General features: G+C 40.5%; 1 protein-coding gene across 3 annotated transcripts in view; it reads right to left on the bottom strand.

Annotated features, from left to right (window-relative positions):
- WIPF3 (WAS/WASL interacting protein family member 3) overlaps positions 1-22,978 on the bottom strand; it is a 108,499-nt gene that overhangs the window by 73,090 nt on the left and 12,431 nt on the right. For all 3 annotated transcript variants that reach the window (XM_079152122.1, XM_079152123.1, XM_079152124.1), the window contains exon 2: positions 7,611-7,774. In XM_079152122.1, the coding sequence (XP_079008248.1) occupies positions 7,611-7,721 (111 nt within the window). In that variant the 5' untranslated portion in view covers positions 7,722-7,774. The remainder of the gene's footprint in view (positions 1-7,610; positions 7,775-22,978) is intronic.

Raw genomic sequence — 22,978 nt, 5'->3', positions numbered from 1 at the left:
CCTCTGCATTGTGGTCACTCCTGGATGTTGATTCTTTGCTGTAAACCATGGGTTTAATTCAAATGGAAACTTGCGATTCTTTTTCTGTTTAAAGGGGGAAACCAATAGAGCAAGTGGGGGAAAACAATGGATTCACAAAGAAAAAGAAAAGAACAGTCATAGGAGCAGCTTAGGTATAGAGGAAGGAAATCTGGAAGATGTGTCCAGGGTTTGGAGAATGGGATCCACTGATTTTCTGGTTTTTAGATTCGAATAGGTAGAAGCAATGCCTGAGAATCCCAGTAGACTCAATGCCCTTTGAATTTATATCAAAGAGCAGCTGGCCTACCAGTTCAGAGCTGGTGTCCTGCTGGAGTTCAAACCACACTCTGCCCAGTTACTAGCTGTGTGCCTCTGTGAGTCACCTCCCTCTCTGTGCCTCAGTTCCCTCATCTGTAAAATGGCACTATCAGTGCTGACCTCACTGGTGTATAAATACAAATTTAGAATTTAGAATTTTAGCATAGTACCTGATGCACAATAGTTATTTAGGTCATGTTTATGATTATTGCTGTACACTACTATAATTCAGTCCAACTCAGTCAACTGGCAAGAGATCATTCTTTAAAAAAAAAATTTAAAATTATAAAATTAAAAAGATTCCATGTAGATATTTGAAAAAATGCAGAATCACACAAAAAAGAAAATAAAAATCACCCAATGCTCCTCTCCCACCTGGGAAACCCAGTGAGGACATCAAAGTTCTATGTCCTCATAGTCCATCTGAGCTCACCTGAGCAGGTATGTTTTCTTGTATATAGTTGGGGCCACATTGCTCTAATGTACCCTGTTTTTCTCACTTCACATACCTGTCCTTTTATTCAACATTCTAGGAGATAGGACCCACAGACTGCTGGCAGCAGAGATGTCCTGTCCACACAGATGAGCCTGGTGGGCCAGTGCCCCTGTCTCACTGCAGTCTCTTCTACCTGGTTGAGGCTGCCTGGCTCTTTGCTTGCTGCAACCTGTGCTTCGTGGGATTTTTTTGTTTTGCTTTGTTTTTCCTTTCATGACAAGAAAGGTGAAGGAGGCAAGAGCAGTTGGGGGACAGGACATGTGGCCCCAAAGACTTGGGCTCCAAACCATGGTGTCCCTCCTAATCGCAACCAGGCACAGTTGAAAAATCACACCTGAGGAGGGAGGAAAGGCTCCCGGCAGTTGTCCAAGAATCCTTAGTTGTGCTGGAATTTTAAAGGCATTTCAAAGGCAAAGAGCCAGAAGGTTCAGGTGTAAAAGCTGCTGCCAGGAATCATCACTTCAGAACCAGGCCACTTCCAAGGGTCACCCTCTGGCATTGTACCCCATGTCACCTTCTTGCCACAGCCCTGGGTTGCTCACATGCGTGAGAGCAGCTCCTGCTCCACAGCTCTGTGACACTTGAGAAAGGCCTTTCACAAGGGCACCCAGGCTTTCTGGCAGAGTCCTAGATGTTATTAGTGCTTAATCACCGCCTTCTGCACCCACTGGAAGCTTTTTCCTTTTTTGTCCCTGCCACCCCGCCCACCTCACAGCTGTGACAGGAAAAATACATTTCAATACCATCCTGAATGGCCCTTTGGAAGTATGAGTGACAGGTCCTGACACACCTCTCTCTCTTACAGACAGGCGATCTGTTGCCAAGACAGGCTCTGTTTTCACTAAGGCAGGGTTGCTGCTCCCGGAGCAAGCCGACAGAGGGAGAATCAGGTTTTAAAATGACTTGAAGACAAAGGGGTAGTTTTGCAAACTGGTAAGCAGAGACCAAATGTCAACTTAATATGATCCTAATAGCATAGCATCATGCAAAAACCTCATTCCAATGGCCACTGTCGATCCCTGGTAAGCATCTCCAATCTCTCATTAGCAACACTAACCAAAGCACCCGAGCATCAGGAGAACCTATGTGAGTGACAGTATTTAAGAATTTTTAAGCCGTTCATTATTCCACATGCACCAGTAAACATGCAAATTACAGAACTTAGTATAATATGCAATTCCGCTAAGCGCCCTTCTACTGAGCGCACTTCACCTCCACTTCTTTTTTTAACAAGAGTGAACACAAGCCTCCAAGTCTCCCACGGGACTTCAGAGAACACTGCATTTTCCACAATGCCTTTCACAGACTGGCATGTTGTCCTATATCATGAGCCTCTGCACGCTAGAGGTGGTGGGAAAACCTCCCTATGCAAGTCACAGCTGGTATTTCCAGCACTGCAAAATCTACTTTTCCCATAAATCATGCAATTCTTAGACTCCACGGAGAAAAGCTATGCCACCGAGTTTCCTGAATGCAAACAAAGACTGGCAAACACCTTGAGGGAGCAGAATAGTGAGGGGCCAGGATAGACCTCTCATTGTAATTTCTCCTCAGCATCTGTATTAACAATTATCCCCCAAAACAGCAGGCAGAAATATACAGCACCATGGTGTCTTGCTCATTAGAGTGCTGCTTTTCATGGTAAAGCAGTGATTACAAGCCAGTTAACAATAAGTATGGCCAACCCTAGGACAACTGCTTCCTTCTGAGGATATTTAAGCCTGAACAGCAACATTAAAAAATAATACCACACAAATCCTCAAATCTATTTTATAAATAAACACACATGCTGTGGCCATGAACCTGTCAGGTTCTGCCTGGGCAAACCAACTCCAAAATTTATCAGCTGGTGTGTGACTACATTTGCTTCCTCTTGGACAGAGTGTACCAATGGGATTTGACGCATGTCAAATGGGGTTTTGGCAAGAAAACAACTCAGGCCCTCAAGGAGCTGATTCACCCAGCGTGCATACTAGGTCCAAGGACACTTGAACACGAGAGGTCAAAGAACATTTGAAAGCAAAAGTTCAGTAAAATTCTGCTGCATTTTAAAAATCAAACCCATTATATTTTCTTTAGATATGTTAAAAACTAAAATTTGGTAAACAAAGCAACAATAATTTAAGTATAAGAGGACCAACCACCATGAGGGCAATTTTGATGTTGTTACTAGATTTTAAAAGGCTGAGACAAAGGAGTAGTGCTGGAAAGACAGGGAAATCAGCTGCAGAAAAAGGTGTGAAACAGGATGGCAGAGCTGTCTGCTCTAGAGAACTCACCCCAGAGCTCCAGCAGGCCCCCTGGCCCTTCTCCCTCCTCTGCTGCCACATTCTTGGGAAAAGGGAAGATGTGCATCAGAGGTGGGAGGATGGAGACAGGAAGGTGGGGAGCAAAGAGGTGGGGGAGGATTTTCTGCTTGCTCCAACTGTGGTCAGGCTTCCCTGCAAAATCCAGTTTGGGCTAAGAACTTGGCTAAGTTAGTTTAGACAATGCTCCTCCTGTTTCTACCTTGCCCTAGCTGGGGTCAGATCAACCTGGCCTGTCTTCAGAAAGAATCCTATTAGGTTGGTTAAGCCTGAAATTCTCTCAATCCTGATGTTTCCTTGTTCACAAATTCCCACTTGCTCTCGCTGTATTCAGTTGAGCCCAATCTCTCTCTCTGATGGGAAACACCCATTGCTCATTGCAATGGTGCCTGTCACTATGTTCTGAATACAGTCTTCATTTCTTTTCGGCAGTGCTGGGGATTGAACCCAGGGCCTTGTGCTTGTGAGACAAGCACTTATCAACTGAGCTATCTCCCCAGCCCTGCACCTCTTTACTGTGCTTTAACAAGTACCACTGAGTAATCATTTCTTCAACAGCATCAATGTTTGAAGTCCTAAACACTGATTATGAAAAACTTCAACTCCATTTCCAAACCCTATTCACACAGAGACTCATTCATTCTTGCTTATTTCAAGCCAGGTATAAGGGACACAAAAGATGACAAAACATCAAATGCAAACAGCAGTCAAATAAAACCAGAGTTAAAGAGGGGCCACTGCCTTGAAGGACAGTTTAAAAAATACGTTTAAAGCCATTGTGGACTAGGAGGAAGTGACCTCTGAGCTGAGTGCAGCAGAAAGGGCCTTGCAGGTAGAAAGGACAGCCATGCCAAAGATCTGAGGTGGGAGACCCCACGAGAGGGGCTCAGTCGGAGAGGCAGGCAGGGGCCAGCCCAGGCAGGGTGAGGTAGGCCACAGTTGAGAGGGAATGGAAAGCCCCTGAAACAAGAAGCACAGGAGCCACAAGATTTGATGCAAGTATACCAAGACCGCTGGTTGCTGATGATGTGTGGAAGGCTGAGCCAGGCCATCTGGCTGTGGGACAGGTGTTGGCAAACCTTTTCTGGAGTGGGCCAGACAGTAAATATTTTAGGCACTGTCAGCCAAGAGGCAAAATCAAGGATAATGTGTATATACTTATACAACAAAAGAGCAAACAAATTTCCACAAAATATTTATCAACAAAATTCAAAATATGGTAATAATAATTGAGTCAGTTTTTAAAAATAAATGTCTATTAGTTAGAAGAATGGAATTGTTTGGGGGGAAAACATGTTTTCCTTAATTGGTATTTCTGCCTCTGTAGCATAAAAAGAGCCATAGACAATATGTAAATGAGGCGTATGGCTGGGCTCCAATTAACTCTATTTAAGGGCTGAAATTCCATATAATTTTCATGCGCCATGAAATTTTACTTTTCTTTTGATTTTTTTCCCCAGATATTTGGAAATGTAAAAGCCATTCTTAGCTCAAGGGCTGTAAGAAAATGGGTGATGTGAATGGATTTGGGCCATGGGCTCCAGCTTGCCAGACTCTAGTGTAGAATGTCCCATATTCTGGATGTGTCTAAATGTTTGCTCTTGAATACATTCATTTTTGGCAGATTACTACAGGGAGATGCTGTGTAGTTCTCAATGTATCATAGCAAATGGTTTGTGCTATCAGTCATTCCACTACAGCTGACACTAAGTTTGATCTATTTTAAAGCGACATTTTCCCCTTTGCCATTAGAAGTAATCTGTAACCCCTCCCCCCAAAGAAGGGGCTGGGGCATAGCTCAACTGTAGAGTACTGGGCTCCCATACACACAAGACCACTGGGTTGGATCTCCAACACAGAAAAAAAAAAAAGCCATCTGTGGTTGACAGTTGGGGTCCTAAGAACATCCTGAAAACCCAAACAACCTTTCAAGAAGTGATTTCAGCTTTCATGGATGGTCCTTGCTGAATAAATTATACAGTGGAAGTTGCAAAACAATTTGAATATGACTTTAATGGCTGCCTGATACAGACCATTTTTGTGGATTATATAATAATTTATTTATTTAATTGGAAATTAGAATTTTAGGTTCTTTTCTTTCTTTTATGTTCCTATTATAAGTAATGATTTCATTAATATCCTGTATTTCTATTTATCTATGATGAGTACTTAAAGAAAAACTGCTTGAGGTGAAACCAGGTCGTAGAGTATATTCATTTTCTGAAGGGTTTGGTCATTATTGATACACTGTGTCTTATGGAATTATAACATTTTTTTGCCCCCACTAGAAGTTATAAGAGCCTGGTTCCTAACACTCCACTGAACATTTAAGATGTACCATTATCAAACTGATAGAGGCAAATGGTTTCTCATTACAAGCTGAACATCCCTTACCTGAAATGCTGGGACCAGAGGGTTTCAGATTTCTGATGCTTTCAGATTTTGAAATATTTGCATAGACTATACTGGTTGAGCATTACTAATAAAAAATTCCCAAATCTGAAATGCTGCAAAACCCAAAACGTTGTGAGCATCATGTTAATGCTTAAAAATGACATAAATTTCCATGTGGAGCATTTTGGATACCAGGCTTTTGTATTAGGCAAGCTCAACCTGCAGGTTTAATTTGCATTGATTCAACCATAATAAGGTCAAAATATTTGTTTCTCCTCTGCTCCATCATATTCTGCACCCATTTCTCTATTCACCCTTTTTGCATTGATCTGTAAGAGCTCTTCATATACTAAGGACATTAATTTTTGTCTTTAATGTGTATTGTAAATATTTTTCCAAGCTTGCAGAAAAATGTTTCAAAGAATATTTAAATGTATGTGGTTAGTTTTCTCCTAAGTTGACCTGTTCCTCTATAAGATAGATGGCCCAAAATGGGGGAGGGTTGAAAAAAAAAATAAGGGAGGGAATGCAAAATGCTAACCAAATAGAGTTATGTTTATTTATTTTGAATGTTAGCATCTTTAAAGAAAACAGAGTCCCTAACGAAATATTAAAATTTATTATCAGCATTATTGAATATCTTTGATCTTTGGTATTTATAGCTGATTTCATTATATGCAAAAGTATGTTGTTAATTCATCATTTTATCTTACCTTTTCATAATCAGCATAGATGTAATTTTTAATTAACATCATCACATAATGAAATTTTTAATTAATAGTATAACAACACATTTAGTTCTCATAAACCACTTAAGATCTATTTTTTTTTCCCACTATAATAAAGAGCATTGTTGTCCATATCCTTGTATAAATTCCTTTTAGCTTTTTTAGGGTTAAATTCTTAAATTAGTTTTAAAAAATAAAATCAAGGGAAATTCATTCAGGTTTATTTTATCTACTAGAGAACACTCCAGAAAGACTTGTTCAACATTTATTGAGTCCCAGATATTTGTGGGTCACCATCGAGGTTTAAAATAGATCATTTCCCCAAATCGCCAATAACGTGTTTTGGTAAGTTCATTTATTCTGGTGATTCACTCTGTATCATCATATTTTAAATTATTATGGGCCGTTCCTCAGTGGTAGCAAGTCTGCTTAGGATCCATATGATAATTTATGTATGTTTCCTTCACTAATAAACTGTTTATGACCTTATGTAAGGTAACTGAATTCCACTGTGTGGGGTTGAATTCAGCAGTGAAACTTTAATATTTATTCCTGTTCTTTCTATATATTTTGTCCCCCACCAGGGGACATTTGGCACTATCTGGGGACATTTTTTATTGCCACATTTGAGGGGTTCTACTGGCATCTGGTAGGCAGAGGCTAGGGATGTGGTTAAGTATCCTAAAATGCACAGGACAGCCCATTCCTCCAACAAGAATTATCTGGTCCCAAATATCAGTAGTGCCAAGATTGAGAATCCTTGATCTAAAACAAAAGGATCACCCTCTGTGGCCCTTCCTAATCTAAACCAAACTGTGAAACCAAGAGAGTGTCCAGCAGCACAAACTGAAACAGAAGGAATTCAGTCTTGTGAAGACAGGGAAGTTTTACTTAGAGATTTATATTTCATTGTGGTATTTCACAAGACACTTGACTTGTCTGAACCTAGAACCAGGGGACTGAAGGCCAACGTATCATTATCACCTTCCCAATTATCACCGGAACGTGATTTTGCAATGCGTTCTCAGCTGTGTGCTTTGGCAAGGCCTCGCACGTGAGGCTCCCAGTGATGTGGAAAGGCTTTTAGGGAGACTTGAGAAGCCTGTACCAAGCAGCAGGAATTAGAGGGAAATGATGGGAACATGAGCCAACAGTACAGTGGAGGTGGGTGTTGCTGAGGAATTGGGGAGACAGGTACCTGGCCCAGGTTGGTTTGGAATCAGATCCTGAAGCTGCCACAGTGGAGCTAGACAGTGGCTGCTTCTGAACATTGAGAACCTTCCCCTCTTGTGTATCCAAGCAGCCGATGCTCCACAGCAAACCTGACAGAAAATAAATTGGTCTTACCGGAGGTGCTGATGGTGGGGGAGGGGGAGGAGCTCCAAGAGGCGGGGGAGGAGCTCCCAGAGGCGGGGGAGGTGGAGGCAGAGGAGGTGGGGGTGGCGGCGGCACGGGCATGGCAGTGTGGGTGTCTCTTGCTTATGAATGGTCCCAAGAGAGAGGTTTCTGCTCTGAAAAAGAAAAAAGACAAAAAGGGGGGGGGGGGGGAGTTAGTTTTAAATATGGATGCCTTTCCTTACATGCAAATACATGCATATTTTAGACGGTTTTGTTTTTTCGCTCGTTCATTAGTTCAATTCATTCATTCATTTATTCATTCACAGGGCCCCCTACAAGGTTGGCCTCTTGCTAAATGCTGGAAACTGACAAAACTGACCAGATTCTAGAGATAATTAGGTGATAAAGCGGATAGAATTTAGTTATTTGTGTCTCAATTAACATTGAATATATAAACAGCCACACTTCATTCTATAATGATTTTTCTGGAAAACTGAAATCTACATCATTAGCATTGAACCTGCAGTTTTATCCTTTTTGATGCATTCTGCATAGGTTCCTATCTTCCTAAGCAGAGCAAACAGAATGAAATTTAACCTTTTCTGAATGTCACAGGCTTAACATTACTCATGACTCCAGCCTGAATTAAGGCTTAGGAGAGGTGTTAGTCATTCTCCTGCCTTTTTCTCTCCTGTCAGATCTGACTTCCCTTGCTGTCCTTGTGTCATAGTTTCTGCACAACCATCTTGATATAGGCATGCACCTCTCCTTTGCATAGACTTTAATCTGGCATTTGCCAGACCAAAGGCTTCTGGAGTGATTCTGCAAATAAGGTTCTGATTCAAATAGTAGATACGGTTGGATATCTAACCTCCAGATAAATGAACTTGTCTGCAGAGCACATGTGTGTCTGAATGCATATCTTGGAACCCATGTCAAGACACACTGTAAGGACTAAAAACCTATATTAAAGAACCCCCACAATTATGACACTGTAACCTTAACACAATCTACTGGATTTTGCTTGCTTAATATGTTAGTTCTCTTTATCTTTTTACACAGTACCTATTATGTGACAGGCCAATCACATTAATTTCCACAACAATCCTCTAAGTCAATAGTAACATTTCCACTTTTATAGGTAAGCAACATGCCACTTTGAGACTTGAAGTTCTTTGCCCAAAGTCATATCCACTGGCTGACCTGGGACTGGAACCCAGGCTTAAAGGCTCAAAGTCCAGTCTCTTTCCAATGTATTATTTACTGTGGCAAAATATAAACAATATAAAATGTATTATTTTAACTATTTTTAAGTATACCATTCAGTGGCATTAAATACATTTGCAAGGCTTTGCAACCATGACCACTACCCTTTCCCAAATATTTTCCACCATCCCAAAAAAATACTCTACCCATTAAACAATAACTTCCCATTGGCTTCCCCATGCCCTCTGTTCTACTTTCCATACCATGAATTTGCCTATTCTAAGTACTTCACTTATGTGGGACCATACAATATTTGTCCGAGTCTGAATTATTTCACTTAGCATAATGTTTTCTATGTTCATTCATGTTGTAGCATGTATCAGAAACTCATTCTGATTATTCCATTATATGTCTATACCACATTTTGTTTAACCAATCATCTGCTGGTGGATACCTGGATTGCTTGGATTTTTTGGCATTGTGAAAAATGCTGCTACGGTCATTGGTATACAAATATCTTCTTAGGACCTTGTTTTTGATTCTTTTAGGTGTATACCCAGGCATGGAACTGCTGATCGTATGATATTGGCCTCTTTTCAGCAGAGTTAAAAATCCTCTAAAATTATATAAAAGTTATAAATGAAATAAAATATACAGGTAAGTGCAACTTTGGGGAAAAATTCATGATAATTTTCCTAAGAAGTCTACGAAGGTGCATGGAATTTCCTAAGAATTCCAAGTAGGTGATCATTTATGAATACACTTTTCTCATATAATATTCACTCTAAAGAGGGGGCGGGTGCCTGATAAACATTGTTACTGCCTCTTTCGTCAATATTAAAATGAAAATAGAAAGACTGAAAAAAATTATCATAGTCCACAGCATAAAGCCATAGTAAAACAGAGTAGGGAGATCAGAGGTAGTGCACGCTTTTTCTAAGGAGTGTCAATGTTATTTTATTCACAACCTGATAAATATAATAATATAGGGTCAGACGAAGCTACCATTTTGCAGCAACTAAAGCAACTTGGATGTAGGCTCGAAATTTAATTGAAACAAGTATACATTATCAGCTATTTGCATTTGACATTTTCTTTCACAGAGACATTGGGCATATTCTTTATATAATCTTTTGTTCGGTGGCAAAAATATTTTCAGTCAGGGATTAAAGGTTTGACTGAAGTATTAATAGAATAAAGGACTATAGAGAGGTCTCATTATGTAAGGACTTCATCTTTTAACTAAGACACATGAGAGGGCCAGACCTGCTTTCCCTAGTGAAGAAAAACCTAAAAAAAACTTAAAGGCTGTTTACCTAAGGGTTTTGACTTTTACCTAAGGAAAAATGACCATAGGAAATAACTTCTAAGAAAAACTAAGGCAGGGCTATTCATAAACTCCCTCAGCACACAGCTCAGTTTCATTTCCCAGCCTCCCTTGCAGGTAGGTGTAACCATGTGATTGAGCTCTGGCCAATAGAATGCAAGCACAGGTGAGGTGCTCTACTTCTGGGCTGGCTCATAAGGCCTTCTACCCAAGACTCCTTTCTCTATCCATGGCTGAAAGCAAAGGTCCTATGAGTTGGTAGAGACACAAGATGAAAGGAGTATGGGCTCCTGTCTCACCTTTTGTAAGATCTCCTTTCAAACACCTGATGAGACTTTATAGATGTGAAAAAATAAACTTCTATTGTTTTAAGCCATTGAGATGTTGGAGTTAATTTGTTAGTCACTAATATTTAACTTATCTAACATAGAACTATATAGAATACAGTCAATTCTTATTGGTCACCCTCGTTACACTCTCTCCATAGTCATAAAGAACACTGAGTGTGATGGTTAATTTCATGTGTCCACTTGACTGGGCTGAGGGAGTCCCAGATAGCTGGCAGAACATTATTTCTGAGTATGTCTGTGAAGTTCTTTCTGAAAGAGGTTATTATTTGAATCTGCAGACTGAACAAAGATATCCCTCAACAATGTGGGTGGGCATCATCTGAATTGGGGACCTGAGCAGAACAACAGGACTCATGGCCAACAGCACAATGTCTCAAGTCTGAATGCTTTTCTCCCTAGGGCACATACAGCTTTCTTGGGCTTACAACACTAGGCAGCACATCAGCACTATGCTTTGCTAAACAGAAAAGGCACAAACATTTTTAAAATGAGGCATGAAATAGCCTGAGAGCTTGTTTATGGTATAAGAGCTAAAGCAAGAAGACAGAGTGTCACCTTGTCCCACTTCAGCTGGGAATATGCATGTTGGGTGACTTATATTTTTACCACTTTCCCCATGTCTGTGAATGACCACAAAAGCACCATAAGCACTGATTTTAGAGTCACAAAGACATTTTAGCAAGTAGGTGCATTTGCAAAAATGAAATCTGCAAATGAGGATCAGCTATGTAACAGTTGGAACCTCTAGTAAGTGCTCAGCACAGCATTAGGGACTTTGAATACATCGTTTCATTGAATTCTCTCATCAATCATAGTAGATGCTGACATTTCCATGTAACAGATAAGGACATTTTATCTCCCCTAATACATTTCAGAAAGAGCAGCAGCAAAGCTGAGTTGAAAGTACAGTCTTTTGAATTCATTTCTATGGCACCACATTATTTTATTAAATTGGCATTATTCAGACTTCATTCCTTCTCTGCTTCCATTTTGCAAAAACTTAAAATATTTGGGGGCGGGGGAGGCCCATGCAATGGAAAGGACACAAAGGTGAGAACAATCCTTCCCCTCATTTCTCCCCATGGGCCTTTGTTCTCCATCTAGTTTTGTCCTTAGGAATCTCAGAATGATTAGGAACCACTGGGATTCTGTCTCACTGAAATCACAGGGAATGGTTTTTCCAAGTCTGGGATTAAAGGGTATTTTTATATGCAGTACTTGATGGCTGTGAAGGCTTTTTTCTTGACAGATATAATAATTAAGCAATTATCTAGAGAAGTATTTGTTAAGATCTGACAAGAATACAGAGCTCCAGGAAGTTACAGGCCGTACCCATGAGCTCTTTGATGCTTTGTGCTCTACCGACCCATTTAAAAATATTATTTTGTTCTGAAATATTTAAAATGTTTAGGATTTTTTAAAAAGCCAGATTCTCAAAGGCTTTTGTACTTTCTCTAAACTCATGAAATAACTGAAAAACAGCATCAAAATGCACATCAGATATTTAAGCACTATTAGAGGATGATAAGGGAACAAACAACACACACTCCCAGGTGAGGGCCTGAACACAGGGACAGTGATGGTCTTAGAGCCAGAAAGAACTGGGTTTCCCCTCTACTCTTGCTTAGTCTCAGCAGCATGACCTTGGACGAGTTACTTAAGTTTAGTGGCCTTCACTTTTTTAATTTGTAAAACAGGAGCTAGAATGTTTAATTAATAGTTTGCTGTCAGGTTTCAATAAAGACCATAGTACAAATCCTCTCTGCAGAGAAGGTAGTGCAGGTCCTGACAGAAGGCACTTCACTGGATGCCATATCAATCCCCATCACCACCATGAATAACCAGAATAAAAGTAGGAGTAGGATAAACACCCACAAGAGAGGTAGGGGTTGCTGAGGAATGGCATCATCATTTCAAACGGGAGAAGGGGTTTAATAAACAATTGGTAGAAGCCACTGCATTTTTCAACAGGCACACAGGTGTCTATGGGTCCTGCTCTAGTTAGCAGGAGTGGTTTACAAGCAGAGACAGAAGTGTGAGTGCACAGGCCAGCTACAGGGCTCTGCATGTAGGGGAAAAGGAGAAGGCTGGGAACACAGGGGCTCAGATGGTGCTCAACTATTCTGCAAGTGTCTCCTTCCTTGGGTAGGGGTGGACATTTGTCTTGTGGCCACCCACCATGTTTAGCTGCTTTTCCTACACCTGAGGAATTTCTCACATTGTGAGCCAGCCAGAAGGGAGGAGTTCCTTTTCCCAGCATCCCCTGAAGTGGAGGAGCACTGTCCCAGGGGTATGGTAGATTACAAATGAACAGGGTACAGAGGGGACGAGGCTAATGGGCAAGGCTTGGGTCTGGAGCAGACTGACATGATGTTCCATGGGAATGCAAGCCCAGTATTGGCCAACTCTCTTTTATTTTCCCCAAGGAAAAGTTCCATATCTAGATTTTTATGTAAAATTCAATTTTTAAATGTGGGTAAGTACAGTGGTCCCTTGGTACCTCTGGGCGACTGGTCCTCGGAGCCCTCACAGATAACAAAATCCTCAGATGCTCAAATTCTTTCTCTATAATGGCACAGTATTTACATATAACTTATGCACATTCAACCATATACTCTGAATCATTTCTAGATTACTTATAATACCTAATACAATGTAAATGCCACATAAATAGTTGTTGCCCTGTATTGTTTAAGAACTAAAGATAAGGGGAAAAGTCTGCATTATGTTCAGTATGGATGCAATGTTTTCTCCAAGTATTTTCAATTCATGGTTGGTTTAATCAGCAGGTGTAAAACTCAAGGATATGAAGGGCATCTCCATGTAACTCCAGAAGCATTTATTTAGCTTTATTTATTTATTTATTTATTTTTGGTGGTCCTGGGGATTGAACCCAGGGTCTTATATATGCTAGGCAATCACTCAGTCACTGAGCTACATTGCCAGCTCTGAAGCATTTTTAAGCCCCAGAGTGCTAACGGAACATGTTGACAGGTCACACACAGCTCACACACTGCCATAGTGTGACCTCTTTATTGGGAGCTTTTTTGGCATGGGGGGTGTGGACCCTCTCTCTTGATGCAGGTGATGAATGATTCTTCCTCTTACTCTCCTGGTTTCCTTCTTTCCCTACCTGATCAGCCCATCCATGCCCATTCAGAAATAAATGTGGGCTGGGCTTGCCAAGCTTGTTAATATAGAAAGTTATAAATATCTCTATTCCAACTGTGCTTTGAGTTATCTCAGAAGGAAATAACCCACAGTACACAATTTTATACACTGGTTGCTCTCATCAAAATGTTGAAGAATTTTTCTCCCCAAGAGTAGTCTGTCAGATTACAGCTGCTCACAAATGGAACATGTGCTTTTTTTTTTTTTTTAAAGCAATAAAAATTATGGCTACCATTTCACAAAAGCATCTTTTGTTGGTTCTAAAAATATATCTCAACAGGGATCTGAAGATAAGGTCCTCAGTACGTTTCTAATTTCTTATAGCTCCATAGGGTCCTGCCCAGTTCTTGGTATTTTTGGCTGTGAAATTAGAGAAAAGAACAGAGGTTTTCTCGCCCTTAAACTAACCAAGGTGAATGAACCCCAGGCATCCCCAGCTCACGTGATGTCTCCCAGAGTCCCACCACATTAAGGATCAGTCGTTCCAATGTATTTATCCAAGGTGCCCTGCAGCCAGGAAAGCACAGCCCACAAGTCCAGGTGCAAAGCACGTGGCCTCTCAGAATACATGTAGCAGTTTCAAAATTACAAGTTATAAAGGAGTTTTATCTTTTAAACCTTCTCTCCAGGCGATGGTGAAAGTGACATGAGTGGTCACTTCCTCAGCATTCAGTGAGCAGACTTGGAGGCAGCAGGCTCCCCAACTCCCACCCAGGAGACCTCAGCCACCTGCCACTGCTCCCAGATGGGACAGTCCTTCCCTGGCCATGTGGAAGCTGCTGTTCTTGCCCTCTGTGGTAGAAAAATCCTGAACTTGTTTTCAGGAAGTGGGGCAAATTGGCCTGAGTATAGGTAACAGAGCAGAGGGAAATAAGTGCAGGATAAAAAAAATCCCAGAGCATTCTTGTTCTCAACAATAGTAAAAGGAATTAGCCCTGATACACCATTACTATGGGATGGGCACCATGCTTACCGCTTTTTACACAAGTAACTCATTTAAACACTGTAGAGCTCAATGAGATAGATGTGAGGATTATCTGCATTCTTCAGATGAGGGAATTGAGGAACAGAGAGGTTAAGAATCTTGGCCTCAGTCACACAGTGAATTAGTGGAGGAGCTGATACTCAAACTCAGGGTGTCTGGCTCCAGAAACCAGGCTCCTAAGCACCATGCTAACTTAAGTCACTTGTAACATAAGACTTATAGTTTATGTGACATTCACACACCACCTGAACTTATGTTTATTTAACACTTACTGCAAGTAAACTCATGCTTTTAGGTAAATAAGTTTATTTTTAAAAAGAAACTTTAAATTTCAACCATAAATGGTAAAATAACACCATTTGTCATAAATGGAAGGTAATAATAAGAATAAACACAATAGCTGGGCACAGTGGTATATGCCTATAATCCCAGCTACTCAGAAGACAGAGGCAGGAGAATTGCAAATCTGAAGACACCAGTGGCAACTTAGTGAGAACCTGTCTCAAAATAAAACTTCTTTATAAAAGGGCTGGGCATAAAGAATGATGTTATGATAGTTGTGGGTAAATCATGTTAAGTGAAATAAGGGCGGCCCAAAAAAATCAAAGGTCGAATGTTCTCTCCGAAACATGGAAGCTAACGCACAATAAGGGAGGTGGAAAGAATAGAAGTTCAGTGGAGTAGACAAAAGGGAATGAAGGGAAGGAAGGGGGATGGGAATAGGAGAGACAGCAGAATGAATCTGACGTCTCTTCCTATGTACAGTAAGAATACACCACAGTGAATCCCACCATCGTGTACATTCACAAGAAATTAATTTAAAAATAATAACAACTATGGGTAAATGTCAGAAAGAGCAATAAAAGGAAGGGAGCAGTGGGTGGGGAGAGGTACAGGCAAGGAGAGGTACAGGGTCTGAATGAGAATAAGATATATCCCATTCTTGCATACTTACGTCAAAATGGATTCTACTGTTGTGTATAACTAAAAAGAAACGATAAAAATAAAATAAAAAAGGGCTGGGGATATAACTCAGTGGCAGAGCACTTGCCCAGTGTCTGTAAAGCCCTGGGTTCCATCCCCAATATAGCAAAATAAATAAATACATAAGATAAATACGTAAACAATAATTATTAAAATAAAAATGTTTACCCACTTTCCCTGTCAAGTTTCCCCATGGAGCTAAGCAGAGCTCTGGAGAAGGATCCAGAGCAGTGTTTACCAATCTTTAATGGAGGAAGAACACCCCAGGGGGCTTGTTAAAAGCAGGTTCCAACTCAGTTGGACCAGCAGGTCTGTGGTGGGCCTGGAGTTCTGCATTTCCAACAGGCTCCCCCAGGTGAGGCCAACACAGCTGCTCTGGGAACCACCCCTGGAGAAGCTCTGGAAGGTGAAAGCTTGTCAGAAAGGCACAGGCTCCTCCACCCCAGCCCACACAGTCAGAATCTTTGGGAATATCTTACCAGCAAGGAATTTGAATGCCAACTAAGGGTTCCTGCTCTGGAATATCTAGGATGATGAAGCCTCTGTCCCATAAGTCAGCAGTTGTGTCCTCTACAGAAAAGATTCATTTACTTTCAGCATGCTGGGTCCATGAGAACATCAGACCGCACTTTGAATTGGAAATGACCTAGGACAGGGAAAGGGAAACCAGCTGAGTGCCCATGCCCACCCTCCTCTCATGCAGAGGGCAGGAGCGACTCCTGAAAAAACACTGGCCCAGACACAGGGTCCTGAAGTGGAATCGGCTCAGCGCTATCCGGATGCTGTAGTCATTCATCAGCCGCCGTGCCAGGGACGGATGCGACTGTCCGTGTGAATTCCAAAACGAAGACACAAGGCAGCCAGGATCTGATGTGAACCCTGTGTCACACCCATAAGGAGCTTACAAATTTGTTCCCTTTTATAAGACTTCCTGAAATGCAAATCTGTTCCCAGTTCATTACTGAATTCATTATAATATTTGAACAGCATTTGATGAAGGGAGTAAAGGAGATATTGATAATATTTTTCACTGACTCAAGCATTTGAATCAAGGTAGAAAGCCATAAAAATCATTGTGTGTGCAGTTCCCAAGGGTAAAAGGAGAAAATATTGGTTTCCTGTCTGATTTTTCCCTTACCCTTAAATTAACTAAAAGAAGAACTGGGTTTATTAAAAATACATGCTATTAATCACATATTTATAAATAAGCTTTGTCTTATGTAACAACTATGCCTCCGAAAAATGGCAATTCTAGTTTTGGAAAGTAGAGGCGTACCTTGATAGAAAGAGGTGGTTATGTTTCAATGGAAATCTACAATCAATATTTCAATATAATGAGTCACTTTACAAAATGAATGGTCGCCTCTTTATTTTACCATGTTAGATTTATAAGGAGGGTGTTTTCTATTCCCTTCAGACTAAGTGGCACCCTTCGGTTAGGATTGTGAGTACTCCTGAAATGCCCTTTAGAGAACCACGGAGGAAATGCTGTGGCACAGGGTACAGAAAGACAAAACCTGCAGCGGCTCGGGAGGCTGAGGCAGGAGGACTGAGAGTTCAAAGCCAACCGCAGCAATTTAGCAAGGCGCTAAGCAACTCAGTGAGACCGACCCTGTCTCTAAATAAAATACAAAATAGGGCTGGGGATGTGGCTTAGTGGTCAGTACCCCTGAGTTCAATCCCCACTACCCAGGCGGGAAAAAAAATAAAAAGACAAAATCTTTCTTTTCAAGTGTTACACATGGGATATTAGATGAGCTTGCATGCTTTCTCATTATCCCTGATTATCCTGCTTTGGGCCAAAGAAGGACTAAGGAGAATCTGGCACCACCGGTCCTTTATCCAGTTTGAAGTTATGCTAGGATCTCAGGTTGCCATGGGGAGCCACCTTTGTCTCAGTCACTAGGCAGATTCCTTCCTGTGGCAGCCAGCAAAGTTCATCCACAGCAAAGCCTGAATGGCAGCTGTCACCTCTCAGACTCCAAGACATCACACCCAGGTGGGAAATGTTCTCTTCTCCAGGCTCTTTGCCTTGGAGTAAAACTCAGCATCTCGTTCTCGACTCCATTTGGAGCTTCTACACTTCACCCACAATACAATGTTGATATTTTCATAGGTACTGATATGAATTGGATATGGTCTGCCCCAAAGGGTCCGTGTGTTGGAAGCCTGGTCCCCAGTGTAATGGTATTGGGACATGGCAGGACCCTTCAGAATGGGGCCTAGTAGAAGATGAGTAAGCCAAGGGAGCACTGCCGTCTGAAGGCATTAACGCACGTCTCACAGAGGTGCATCAGATACAGTGGGATTGGATTAGTTACTGTGACACCAAGGTTATAAAGCAGGTCAGCCTCCTTTGTCCACTTGCTTTTTCACCATGTGATGTTATCTGCCATATAATAACACAGACTGAAGCCCTTGTCAGATACAGCTGCCTGATCATCAACTTCCCTGCCTCCAGAACTCTTCTCTTTATAACTTATCCAGCCTCAGGTACTGTGTTAGAGCAACGGAAAATGGACTAAGACTCACACCTTTTCTCTATGAATTTGTCCATGCTATTTAGCCTGCATGTCATGGCTTTCACCACCCAGAAAATTCCTAATCACCCTTTAAAACCCTGCTCCAGTGCCAGCTTCTTTATGCAAATTGTTTTCTCTCTTTGGCAGAGATAAATGAACCTACAGTATTCTTTGGACACTTCTATTATGGTGCAAAGCAGATATAGTCTTTTTCTAATTCTGTGTATCTCCCTTCAGTGAACCATGGGTTCCTCAACAGCTCAAAGACGGGGACTATATCTTAAGTATTTTGGTATTGCCAAGGCCAAAGGTAATGCCCAAATGCCAAATCTAATTGCCTTGATATTGAGATATTTATAAATCTAGGCAATGAAACATCTGTGATATATGTGTGTGCATATATATATATAGATAGATAGATAGATATAGATATATACTTTTTTTTTGCTCAAGCAAAAGATGGAGCTATACTTGGCAGCATCTCATTATGAAAGCTCTACCTGTGAGTCTACTGATAAAATAATCTTAGTGATTATTAGAGACGTTATGGTATACTACAGTAAGAAGGCAAGAGACATGCAGAAGTTCCTGGCCAATGGTGGCCTGATTATCAGTGTGGGAAATGTATTTTGAATATTGGGTTCTCTCACTACAAAGGACTCATCTGGCACACTGGAAAACAATGTAATCAAAGAGAAGGGTGAGGGACAGGAGAACAGGCCCTAGTTCTGGCCTTCATGCCCACCTACTTCTCCATCTTAAAAGGCAAAGAGTTTTCTTCTTTCCTAATTTGCAGAGGTGTGAGAAGCAAATGAGTACAGGCCTGCATAAATAGTAAGGAAATTAAAAATAGCATAGCATCTTGATTAAAAACTAAGTTCTTTCAAACATAATTTTCCTAAGAAATGATGTGGTAGCTTTGTGGAAATGAAACTGGTCGATTAAAAAGGCAGCAGAGAGGAGGCAGCTTGCTTTATTTCGCCTTTTAAATGAAAGAAGCCCGTTTTTCAAAATAAAGCTAAATTCAAGAAGGTCTTCCTATTTTACGATGCTGGAGTAAAAATATCCCTGTCCCCTTCCCTTTCTTAAAAGTCATTTCAAAATAATAAGGGAAGGAATAATCAGAACTATAAACTCACTTTCTTTGGTAATCTAGATTTCTATTAAGAGTGAACTTCAGTAAATGAGCCAGGCCTGTTGTTGCCTGGGATGATAAAACATGGGGATGAGGCAGAGGGTACACCTGTGGCTTCAGGCTTCAGCCAAAGCCTGCACAGCACTATTCTCCTAGAATAAAGGAGCAGAGTGTGTGGGATGCAGCAGGAGAGAATCAGACCCTTGACCCACCCCCCCCCCCGCCCGAGGGAGCACGCCAGTGACAAAGGCAAGCGATTTCAGTAGGTGCACCCTAGAAATGAGGCAGGCTAAGGACAGCATGGATCATGAGCATCCTCAAAGCTGCCCACATCTGTCTGCTGGCTGGGCACCAGAAGGTTCAAAATTAATTGCATGCACACACACAAATTTGCATTTCTTCTCCTGCCTCCCCCGAGTAGAGGGGTAAACACTAAGCCACATCCTCAGCCCCTTTTTACCTTTTGTTTTGAGATAGGTCTTGCTAAGTTGCTTGGGTAGCCTTGAACTTGCCATCCTCCTGTCTCAGTCTCCCAAGTAGCTGTGATTACAGGCACGTTTGCAGCACCACACCAGCATAAATACACATTTCAATAAGAGTCCTGTAATAAACGCCTCTCTCTCCCTCTCTTCTCTCCTTTCCGCTCTCCTTCCCTCTTTACCTCCTCCTGCCCCTTCCCTTCTCCTGGCTCCCACTTTGTTTCAAAGAGCACCTTCCTGAGCCAAAGAGAATTCTTGCTGATCTAGAACCTGCCCTAGTCTTTTCCTCAAGTAAATCTGTAAACAGTTGGTCCAAGAAGAATTCATCTCCCAAGATGAATAATGAAAAAGGGAACAAGTATGAGATCTAGGCAGAGAATCTAAGAAAAAACAATGAGGAACAGACAGGACAAAGAACAGGTGAGGAACTCTTATCAGGAAAAATACTACAGTGAAGCAGATAAAAGTTGTGACATCTAATTATTAATCCAAAGAATTTAATAAAACAATTAACCCTTGAAAATTAGGACTCAAAGAAAAGAGATAAGGGCTCTGGTAAGATAAACAAGGTAACAGAAGATAAAACATAAAGTGGCCTGAGTGAGGGAGAAAAATGAAGACCACACTAGAAGAAGCCCAAAGACAACAGTGGGTGAAGACATACTGCGTACCACTGAGGAAAACCAAGAGGACGGAATGGAAATGGACAGGGAATTCAAAAAGATTAGAGAGAAACTGAGAGATATGGAAGACAAACAACAATGATCCTTGATTTTCCTGAATAAAACACAAAAATCATTGGAAGAGAAAAGATATATAATACCAAATACAAAATTTAAGAACCTTTTCAAAACTAAGACATAATTTTATACATTAAAAAAGTACATGATACCTGAGGAAAAAGTGATACAGTGATATTAGTAATAATCCAAGGAAATAAGACCAAAAGTTTATACCTAGTCAAACTGTCATTATAGTAAAAAGGTAAGTGATAAATGCTTTTAAACATGCAGAATTTATGCTTCTGAATCCTTTTGATTGCATTGGTTCTTTTTAGATATTACATGACAGTAGAGTCCATTTTGATATAATTATACAAGCGTGGAAATATATCTTAATCTAATTAGGACCCAAGTCTTGTGGAGGTGCACAATGGTGAGATTTAGTGTGGTGTATTCACATATGTACATAGGAAAGTTATGTCAGATACATTCCACTGTCTTTCCTTTTCCAATCCTCCTTCATGTTCCTGAATTTTTATTGATGATATTCCTATAGGAAAAACCTTACCCAAGTGAGAGTTGAAAGGGGAAAAAAGCCAAAGACAGGGCCCTGAGTATTGAATTAACCATAGGACCAAGACTAAAACACCTGTTAAGTTATGGTAATAGAAAGAATGTAATCATTAATAAGGCAAAGTAAAAAGGTATAAACAGCAAGAATTAGCAGTAAAAAGGAAGATAAAATAGAGGACAAATGTATATTTATTTCCTAGCTATTAAGTGAGTAGTGAAAATATCTAACCAATCATGCATATTTGCGAGTCTAAGTCAAGTAAACTGAAAGATCAAGATGTAAATACTAGAAAAATAACATTCACATCAAAATGCTGAGATAAATTATTTGAAAGTTAGAAAAAAAGATGATAGTATATCCTGAAAATAGATTTGTATTATTTTACAGTGTTCCTAAAGCAGTCCCCCAAATACTATACATTAGCTGTAAACAGCACTAAGAAAATCTATTTGACAACTAAAAACTAGAAACAACTGATAACATTGTGTTCAGAAACCTAATAGGTGAAGAAAATGCAAGGAAAACTTTAAAACACTATCACCTGGAAACTTTGAAATGATAAAATGACTCCTAGTTGCATAGAAGATGTAAAAGCAAAAATTAAAAAAACACTGAGAAAATTAATAAAAACGTTTCGTATTTTGGAACACAGCTCAGGTAACATTCAGAGCAAGTCCTAGCTATAAGTAATGCCACCTATAAAACAAAGACTGAAAATATCCCAGGAAGTGTGAATAACAATAATATAACCTAAAGGAAGCATAAGAAAGGAAGGAATTAACTTCTACTTATGAATGTGAAAATAAGATATTTAGGCATTAGAAAAAAAGATAAATGTTAGAGCTAGTAAGTCCAAAAGCTAATTCCCTGAAAAACAGAAAACAATAAAATAAGTAATCATCTAACTAAAAAATGGAAAGAAAAAGAAGGCGCAAACATATAGAATAAGACAAGACAATGGGGAAGTAATGACAACTATAAAAGATATTAAGATTTGGTTTAAATCAGAAAACCTGGATTGAGATGGACCACTTTCTAGTGAAATGTGAATTACTAAAGTGACCAAGACAAGAGAGAAAATCTTGACAGAAGAAACAGCGAAAATGGTCCAAGATCCATCACCAAGAAGCATGAGGGCTCCCAGGAGCAGGATTCCACCCAGCCTATACCGAGAAGTTCCTTTACAGTCAGTCAGCAATCAGACCCCAACCTGGCAAAAACAGAACCAAGACAAAACAGAAAAAGAAAAGGAAAAAAAAAGAAAAAAGAAAAAGAAAGAAAAAAGATAAAAGACCCTATTGACCAATCTCACTTATTAATATAAAGGACGAAAATATTAAGCATTAATAATCAGAATTCTGTCGGGCATGGTGGTGCACACCTGTAATCCCAGTGGCTTGGAGGCTGAGGCAGGAGGATTGAGAGTTCAAAGCAACCCTCAGCAAAAGTGAGGCACTAAGCAACTCAGTGAGACTCCGTCTCTAAAGAAAACACAAAATAGAGCTGGCAATGTGGCTCAGTGGCCAAGTGCCCTGAGTTCAATCCCCAGCACCACCACCCTGCCCAAAAAAATGCCCAAACCCAGAATTCTGCAACACACTGAAAATAACACACATCAGCTAACTACAGTTCAAAGGCAAGGGTATTTTCATGCCAGAAAATCTACTGATACTGTTATGGTTTGAATGTGAGGTATCCCCTAAAAGCTGACATGTGAGACAGTGCAAGAAGGTTCAGAGGAGAAATGATTGGGTTGTGAGAGTCTTAACCCAATCAGTGATTTAATCCTGATAGGGATTAACTGAGTGGTAACTGAAGTGGTAGGGTGTGGCTGGAGGAGGCGAGAATTGGGGCGTGGCTTTGGGTATATATTTATATCTGGCGAGTAGAGCCTCTGCTTCCAGATCACCATGTGAGCTGTA

The sequence above is a fragment of the Sciurus vulgaris genome (genome assembly GCF_902686455.1).
Source record: "Sciurus vulgaris genome assembly, chromosome: 8".
In the NCBI taxonomy this organism is placed as follows: Eukaryota; Metazoa; Chordata; class Mammalia; order Rodentia; family Sciuridae; genus Sciurus; species Sciurus vulgaris.
The sequence above is the reverse complement of the archived record's forward strand: the minus strand, read 5'-3'. Positions and strand labels throughout refer to the sequence as shown.